This window comes from Eublepharis macularius, chromosome 8 (assembly GCF_028583425.1).
Source record: "Eublepharis macularius isolate TG4126 chromosome 8, MPM_Emac_v1.0, whole genome shotgun sequence".
Taxonomy (NCBI): Eukaryota; Metazoa; Chordata; class Lepidosauria; order Squamata; family Eublepharidae; genus Eublepharis; species Eublepharis macularius.
Window position 1 is genome coordinate 134,322,686 of NC_072797.1, and position 9,176 is coordinate 134,331,861.

The 9,176-nt window shown below is 49.1% G+C and overlaps 1 protein-coding gene across 2 annotated transcripts in view; it reads right to left on the minus strand.

Moving 5' to 3' along the window:
- SLC49A3 (solute carrier family 49 member 3) overlaps nucleotides 1–8,944 on the minus strand; it is a 37,414-nt gene extending 28,470 nt beyond the window's left edge. The window contains exon 1 of one of the 2 annotated variants that reach the window (XM_054987020.1): nucleotides 8,624–8,944. In XM_054987020.1, the coding sequence (XP_054842995.1) occupies nucleotides 8,624–8,755 (132 nt within the window). In that variant the 5' untranslated portion in view covers nucleotides 8,756–8,944. The remainder of the gene's footprint in view (nucleotides 1–8,623) is intronic. The other variant, XM_054987019.1, reaches the window with a different exon arrangement.
- Between the last annotated feature and the right edge of the window lie 232 nt (nucleotides 8,945–9,176).

A 9,176-nucleotide genomic window follows, 5' to 3' on the forward strand; every position in this document is an offset into this window, starting at 1 on the left:
CTTTAAGACTAACCAACTTTATTGTAGCGTAAGCTTTCCAAAAGCACAGCTCTCTTCATCAGAAGCATCTGACGAAGTGAGCTGTGACTCTCAAAAGCTTATGCTACAATAAAGTTGGTTAGTCTTAAAGGTGCTACTGGACTCTTTACTATTTTGTTACTACAGACTAACACGGCTAACTCCTCTGGATCATTGGCCAGGAAAGGAATCTCTCTTTCCTGGTCCAGTTGGATACAACTCCAGGCCTATCTGAGGATATTCCCAAGGGCTTTTGAGGTTGACGAGGTTGAAGGGATGCCTCCCCCTCTTCCCCACCCAGGATGCTGGGGGGGGGATGCTCCCTCCCTGTAGCTTTGGACAAAGGACTCCGTAGAATGGCAGAATAACGAAGACTGCTTGGTGTATTGCATTAGAGATGTGTATTTCCTGACCCATGAAGAATATTGAGCTGTTAGCCTTGCCACCGAGTAACATCAGACACGTAAACAAGGCTGATTCACACTTGAATGAACTTCTCTAGATGACCACAGATGACGAGCATGCCTCCATGTGTTCAGACGCCTATGTGCTGGAAACTGCTATTGTAAGGGTCCCCAGTGTGGTACCCCCGGGCACTATAAAGCCCACCAATCTGTTTGTTGGTGCCTACCAAGTGTATTTTAGAAAGCGGGCAGGGCCGAGTACAGCTTTTGCCCAGCAAAGCTCCTGACTGGCCTTTGGAAACTTAGATTGGCTGTGTAGGTTTTTTAAAAATGTCACTTTGGCAGCAGCTGCCACCACAGCACAAAGATCTTCACTGTGAGACGGAAGGTCACTTGCAGAGAGATCCCGCCTTCTCAGTCGTGCTGTTGGCACACTCATTTGCCATCAACACACAGCTCCTTCTGGGACACGGGCCTGCTGTCACTTGTAGTTTGGCCCTGAGATGGCTGGGAAGAAATGCTTTTCAAGTGCCTGTAGCTGTTCTGACAGCTGTTGTTGGAATTGGAGGCTGCTGAACTAAAAGTATCAAACAAAGCCTTTTAGTAGACTTCGTCAACACATTCAGCTGAGCGCCTGTTTGGTGTAGTGATTAAGAGTGGCAGGACTCTAATCTGTAGAGCCAGGCTTGATTCCCCACTCCTCCACCTGAAGCCAGCTGGGTGGCCTTGAGTCTGTCACAGCTCTCTCTGAGCTCTCTCAGCCCCACCCACCTCACAGGGTGACCGTTGTGAGGATAATTATAACACACTTTGTAAACTGCTCTCAGTGGGCGTTGTCTTGAAGGGCAGTTTATAAATCGAATGTTGTTATTATTATTAAATGATACACCGTATGTGACCCATCCACCGGTCAACATTGACACTAATATTTCTGTGGAGAAACAACATAAAATCCTGTGTAAAATTGTGTTCTATATGAAAAAGGTAAGGTTTTAGGAATATGCTTGGGTAAAGCTATGAAGCCAAAATGGAGGTGATCGATTTTACTTGCAGAACTGATTTTCAGGCTTATACAGGCAGGACTTTGGCGTTCTGCAAAGCAATGAAGCGGCTTCTCATTTACCCAGAGAATGGGTGCTTTTGAGGGGAGGGGTTTACTGCAGTCCCCTTCATATTTAGAGGGAAAAGAGGACTCCAGTTGTAAATGACGGGTGATACAGTGGACAGCCTATCCGCTCACTGTCCTACAGCTAAGTATCACTGAGCGGATGGACTGAGAAGTACCGAATGATCATTGGCTGGCTGACAAGGTATGGCCAGACACAGAGTGCAGAGGTAGGCAATTTTTATTTATTCATTTAGCACACTTTTATCCGGCACTTCCTTTAGGGGGGGCTCAGGGCAGTGTACCTCGTCCTCCCCTCCAGTCCTCCGTCTTACCCTCAGAACATCCCTGTGAGGCAGGCTAGGCTGAAAGACAGTGACAGTGACTGATCGAAAGTCATCCAGTGAACTTCATGGCCAGGTGGGGAACTGAACCCCGGTCTGCCAGAGCCTAACAACTATACCATGCTGGCTCCTGAAAGTAGTTGTGGCAAAAGGCCTGAAGAAGACAGCAACAGAAGAGCAGGCAGAAGAGAAGACTACTATAGCCTGGCAGTAGGGCTGAAAACAAAGATGGCAGCTAAAGGAAGATAAATCTGAAGAGGGCTAGCTGAGGAGGAGGTGCAGTCTTTCAGAAGGACTTCCTTGACATTCCAGTTCCTGTGTTGTCAGCAGTCCCGACCAGCTTTAGAAGCTGCTACCTGGAAGAGCTGGGCCAGGAAGAAAAATTAGCAATGCCAAGCAAGGCGTTGTAAATGCTAACTCGAGGTGGAGGCTACACTGAGGAAAACTGGCTAGTACTTCATAGACTGTCTGGTTCACATATGGACCACTTTGACCCAGTTACAATGATGGATATTGGCAGGCTCCTGGCATCTGTGAAAGCCACTACTTGTGTGCTGGATCCTTGCCAATCTTGGCTGTTAAAATAATGGAAGGGCCCTTGGGGGGTGGTCTATCATAAATCAGTCACTAACCCAGGACACCTTCTGGCTAGGGTTGCCAGCAGGGGTCTGGAGAAATACCAGATTCCGAGGAGCAGGGGAGGCACTCGCCTGTTAAGAAGTAGCTGTGCTCGCGCTCTCACCCCCTTGCAAGATGGCGTTACTACCAGAGTGACGCTATCATGCAGCCCCACTTCTGGGGCAGGCAGCCTGGCCAGCCACTCCTGGGCGCATAAGGCTTGCCAGGCACCTAGGCTGCTTCCGGATGGCGCAGTGCGGCAGGGATTCCGGGCTGGCAGGCCGCTTCCCCCGGCGCCATGAGTCTGCAGGAAGCCAGCCAGGTGGCCGGGCAGAGCTACCACTGGGGGAGGGGCCAGCCAGGTGTCCAGTATTTGAGGAATGTTTTCCCCTGAGAGATCCCCAAAATTCCAGGCTGCCCAGGTGAAAACCGGACACGCGGCAACCCTGACAATGTCAGCAGGGCGAAAAAGAGACCCCCAGTTTAGGAACATTTTTGTTTAAACATGTTAGTTAACAAACATGGATGTTTAAGCAAATACAAGAATATATGTTTATATAAGGTTATTGTTTTAATAAAACCATTAATATTGTTATTGTTAATGATTATTTTTTCCTTCCAGAAAAGTTGTCCCAATATGAATGATGAATGATGAATGATGAACTGGAGATAGTTCATACCACTATGATTTCATAATTAAGTTTCAAATGGTAAATAATCAAACAATCACTCCCATTCTGCACATACTCCATTCGCTATGCACCAGCTGCCGGTCTCAATTCAAAGTATTAGCTATCACACACAAAGCTCTCAATGGCCTTGATCCAGCATACCTATGGGATCACCTCTCTCCCTACGTTGTGCCACAGTAGCTTCACCCATTGAGCAGGGCCTTCTGCAGGTGCCACCTTGCAAACAGGCAAAATCAACAGCTGCCCATACACGGGCATTCTCTGTGGTGGCCCCAGCTTTATGGAATGGCCTGTCTGAAGAGGTCAGGAAAGCTCCCGCTCTCTTGGCTTTCTATAAACTATGCAAAACTGAATTATTCCAGAGGGCTTTTTACTCAGATAAGAGGGCTGTACTGTAAGGAAGTGGTCTCAAAGAGATGCATAACTAAAGGGATAGGTGCTATAGACTGTACTACTACGTACTGTCTATTGCTGTTAAGTGTGATCCAAGTGGAGCAAAAAGCGGGGGGGGGGGGGCGCTCCTACTGGTGTGATCCTACTGGTTAATTTCTAGTTTAGTTTGTCAGTCTTAGAATTGCTTATGATCTGTTTTAGCATTTCCTCAACTCTGTATTGGATTTTTTCTAGTTTTAAATCTACACATCTGAATTTATATACATCGTTTACCAAAAGTGTCTTTGAAACTGATTGTACTGACTCACACTGTATAATCCACCTTGAGTCTCAGTGAGAAAGGAGGACTCTAAATGATGAAAATAAGTAAATAGTTTAATTAGGAGAGTAAATTAGTACAGGGATCGACACCTCCCCTGAATTACAACAACATTAACGGAAGTAGCAAGGAGTCCCTGCAACACCCAGCCAAAGAACCATCATGCCCATGTATTTTAATAATCACATCTTTAATAAACACTATTCTGTTTTGGTTCTGGTTATCTCCCATGATCCCAGTGCCCTGAGTACCAGGATATATTGAAGTATATTTCACCTTCAGCAGTAAATGGTAGCAGTAGAATATAAGGTATAAATAATAAAAGTGTGATATTTATTTCATTTAACTACCATTCTCCCCAACGGGGACCCAAAGCAGCTTACATGGCTCTTCTCTTCTCCATTTGATCCTCAGGACAGCCCCTTGAGGTAAGTTAAGCTGAGAGTGTGAGACTGGCCTGGGGTCTCCCAGTGAGCTTCCATGGCAGAGGGGGATTCAAACCTGGGTCTCCCAGACTGTAGTTGATTAACAGTGCAGCCCTAAATCCACTGAAGTCATTGGGCTTAGAGAAGTGTCACTATTACTCACATACATTATGACTTGGCTAGCTCATTCTCGAGCACTGTGGAAGAGGTGGGACTTAAAAATTTTTTTTGCAACCCATGTAGTTTCTCTCTTCTCTCCATAAGGAGTCACTCTTAGTAATGTAAGAGGAGCATTCCAGAGAGCAGGTAAACAAACTCATCTAGAATTGCATCTCTACCAAGGGAAATTAATTGTTGTTCTGTGATGAAATGTACAGATGCACATGACAAGCCAGAAAGAGATCAAGTGTGGCAAGTTAGTTAATTGCAAAAGTGAGCAGTTTAGCTATAGATCTAGGGCAACACATCCTTTTTTCCCGGCCACAGTTTCTGATGAATGGAATTTATTGAATGATTTGAATGAGATTATTAAGTAGGACAAAAGGAAAAAAGCACATCACTTGCTGAAGAGTAAGCAGTTTGGCTGTTGACCTGAATGGAACTCTACTGGTTGGCAAAGTTTTTTAGAATGCGCTTGTGAAAATATTAGCAGTATGTGACAGTTTGAATTCACTAGAACTTATAATGAGGTTACAATTAGGTTACATTTTTAAAAAATTTCTAATACTCATCCTGATGAAGAATTCTATTGTATTCGAAAGCTCACATACTGTTATGTGTCATTTGGTTGATCCTGATAAATCGTATTATGTGGATTATGTTGTGACTTTTTAGATTTTACTTTACGGCCAACACGCTGCTAACAATTTCTTCCAAAAACGTTCCCATGTTGGACCATCTGGAATCATTCTTTGGCACATTACAGGTTTATTTTTATGCTTCCAAAATAGCAATGGTACCGTTGCCATACCCATGAACTCTGACCTCCAGTGACCATCAAATGCAGGCAGAAAGTGACAGTTCCATTAAAGCTAAAGATTGGGACACCTACACAAATAGTGGTATGTGCCTAACCAGGATGCAATGTTAAGTGTGACACCTTGCAATGCTACTGGCTCTGGTGTTCGGGCACTGCTCGACTTGTCTGCACTTTTTCCAGCACTCGCCCTACTTTTTGCACCCTCTTGATGTACAACATGTGAATCTAAGCTTTGTTCCTTCTCAAAAACATTAATCTGCATGCTTTCTTCTTGTGTGTGGCTCTCCAGGGGCCACAGGGAACTTGCACAGTACGTTAAAGAACCAGTCTGCCATAAACCCCCAGAACGTCAGGCAGGTCAAAGACAGCAAAGCTACCCACCCACCCTTAGGTGTGTGAGAACTCATCTCAAGTTGGTTTATCTCCACCCCTGTGTGCTCAAAGTCTACTAACAGGGCAGGGAACTTTATATTGGGGTGGAGGGCGAAGCAAAAAGTCAGTAAAAGTTAATTGTATACCAAGAAGCTTCTAGTTTACAGCAGAGAAGGAGAAATCACAAAGAGACTTGTAACACCTTCAAGATTAACAGATATATTCTGGTATAAGCTTTGGACCAAAGGCCACTGCTTGATGCAGGCCTGTGGCTACAGAGGGCATATGGGGGCAATGCCCCCTCAGAAATACCCCATGTTCCCTTTCTACATTCCCAGCTTTAATTTTTTTTCAAAAAAATAAAGTTTAGCCCTTTTCATTGTAAAGATATAAGGGGAAATTTGCAGCTTTTGTCCCAATGCAGAGGTGCTGCAAGACAGCTGAAGCCAAGATTATTAACCCATTCTTAACCAAGATGGGTAGCCATGTTAGTCTGTCTGTAGCAGTAGAAAAGAACAAGAGTGCAGTAGCACCTATAAGGCTAACAAAATTTGTGGTAGGGTATGAGCTTTCCTGAATCACAGCTCTAAAGTGAGCTGTGACTCCTGAAAGCTCATACCCTACCACAAATTTTGTTAGTCTTATAGGTGCTTCTGCACTCCTCTTTTCTACAATTCTTAAGCAAATTAATATTTGTCTGTTATGTTCATCAACTTTGCAGTCTGAGCCCTGTGTTTCTCTCTTGTTAGTTTCTCTCCTTTTTAATGTCCCTAGTGATAAGCCAGAACGTTTGGCAGAAAGCTGGTGTGACACATGAGTGGTCATGAGGGCAGAAGCAAGAAGAAGCAGTTCTTGTTTTTATGAGCACAAGAGAGAGCTGTAGGTGCGTCACATTATCCTGCTGAGAATAAATGACTTTCTGATCAGAGATAGTGTGTCCCACTTCCAACTAGCAGCCACAGGAGATGATTCACCAAAGCAAGATGAACCATGTCAATAAACACCTGGGCGGGGACAGCGAAGTCCTCACTCCCAAGCCCTTCTATGCTCCACAGTGCCAAGGAGCAGCTGTTTGGTCTGTACGAAAGCAGAGTCTTGTGACACCTAGAAGTCTAACACATTTACTGGAGGTGCAGAGAAGAGGAGAATGTGATTTGCCCAAGATCCTCAGGGCTAAGTAGGACTCTGAACTGGGTTCTCTTGCCGCTTGGGTCTGGGTCAAGCATAAACGGACTGGGGCTTCTTTGTTTAATGGTGTCACTGGGAGTAATACGTATTTGGGGCTTCCAAACTCCACCTTTTCTTCCCCCTCTTGATGACGGGGTTATTCTTTCGCTGATGATGCAACTTCTGACTCACTCAGCAGCCAATCAACTTAACAGTAAAGACTTCCCCATCCTAGTACTTGGAGAGTGGAAGAAAAATGTCCCCCTCTCCATCCTGTGAATTTTCTAAACTCTCATCCACTCCAGCATTTAGCTGCCCTGTTTCGAGAACTAAACAGCCTCAAGCCTGACGGAGCACAGAACCTTGCTTATCTAATTCCTTTTTCATTTTCGCCCTGACCCGGCTCCACCCTGCCTGTGCAAAGTGCATTTCTCAAACATGCACACAAACACAGCCCCGGATTGCCTATTAGTGCACCGGCTTCTTAACAGCCCTCTGCAAATAAACCAGAACAAAAGAGTTCTGCGGCCTTTTAACGCCCCCCCCCCCGCTTCCTTTTAACGCAAACACAGTTGATTTGCACAATTGGGGGGGGGCTCCTTTTTTGAACTGTGTTCCTGCAGCATTACAGTAATTGCTCAGTGAGAAGGAAGATGGTCAGTGGCTCCTGATGAACTCCCACTGAAGCGAGATTCCAAAGCTTAGCCTGATGTCAGACTGAAGCTGCAATTCAATGAAAATTTGGGAGTGAATCCGGTTGAACAGGCTGGCTTGTTACTGTTCTTTAAGTTTTCATTTGCCTCCCAAGGAGTCCAGGGGGGCAGCCATACCTCCCTCCCTCCCATTTTATCCCCACCACAACCCTGTGAGATCAGGCTCCCCTGATGGGCTTCATGGCAGGATTTGGGATCTACATTCAAGCCCCTTCGATCCTAAATTGGACGCTCTGACCACCACACCGCTGGAACTGTGTGGGAAGGCTGCCACCTTGGCGCTCTGGCTTGGGAACACAGTGTGGCTGGGGGGTAGAAGTGCTGTCAAGTCATAGCTGACTTAAGGAGACCCCCTGGTGGGGTTTTCATGGCAAGAGACCAACAGAGGTTGTTTGCCATTGCCTGCCTCTGCAACCCTGGTCTTCCTTGGAGGTCTCCCATCCAATTACTAACCAAGGCCAACGCTGCTTAGCTTCTGGGATCTGATCAGATCAAGTTCACGGAGTCTATAGATGCTAAATATGATGTGGTGGGGGAGAAGAGTGCCGTCAAGTCTTAGTTGACTTACGGCAACCCCTGGAGGGTTTTCGTGGCAAGAGACTAACCGAGCAGGTGTGCCATTCCCCGCCTCTGCACACCAACCCTCGCCTCCCTCGGGCGTCTCCCCTCCAACGACTAACCAGGCTGACCCTGCTTAACTGCCGAGCCCGGGGCTGGCGGGGCTCTCCGGATCTGGCTGTCTCCCGCTGCGCTTGCTCTTCTTTCGGACAGACGCAGAGCCAAGCCAGCCATCGCGGCGCCCCGCACCGGACTCCGCGCGGTTGGATCCCGAGCGCGCCTTCGGCGGCGCGTCCGCTCGGCGCCTCCTCTTCGAGGGCAGCCGGGCGCCCGCCGCCTTTCGCTCCTCGTAGCCCCCCGGCCCGAGGCTGAGCGGACGGCGCTGGCCGCGGCAGAAGCCGGCTCGCCCGGCCACTCAGCGGCGGAATCAGCGCGCTGGCGGAACAGCCCGGCCCGCCGGAGCAAACAGCCGCGGACGCCCGTCCCGTCCCGTCCCGTCCCGGCGCCCTCACCTACCATGGCGTTGGAGCAGTTGAGCAGGCAGGCGGCGGCCAGCACCAGCCAGCGCCTCCGGTAGAGCTGGAAGCCGCTCGGCTGGCCCTTCTGCGGGGCCGCCTCGGCGCGGCTGGCGGCCACCTCCACGTCCATCGCCTGCCTGCCGGGCGCGCTCGCCGCCGCGGCGCTTTTGGGGCAGCCGACGAGCCGCCCGGCCGCCCGCCCACTTCAGCGCCCTCTCCCCGGCGCGCCCGGACCTCGCCACGCCATCGCCAAAGCTCGCGCCGCTGGCCTGAAAAGCCGGTTCCGCGGGCAGCGGCCAGAGCCGAGCCGAGCCGAGCCGGCGGCGGTTCCTCCCCGGAGACACTCCCAGGCGCCGCCTCCGAACGCCGCTCGGCAGAGCCGCGCGCCTGCGCCCGCCACTAGGAGCCGCCCGGCAACCCGCCGGCCCGGCCCCAGGCGCCGCGCCGAGGCAGCGCAGGCGGGCGGCGGGCGAAAGAGCCGGCGGGGGTCGCGGCTTCGCGGCGCTGCCCGAGTCAGAAGCCCGGGACGGCTCAGCAGCCTCGCGTGCGTG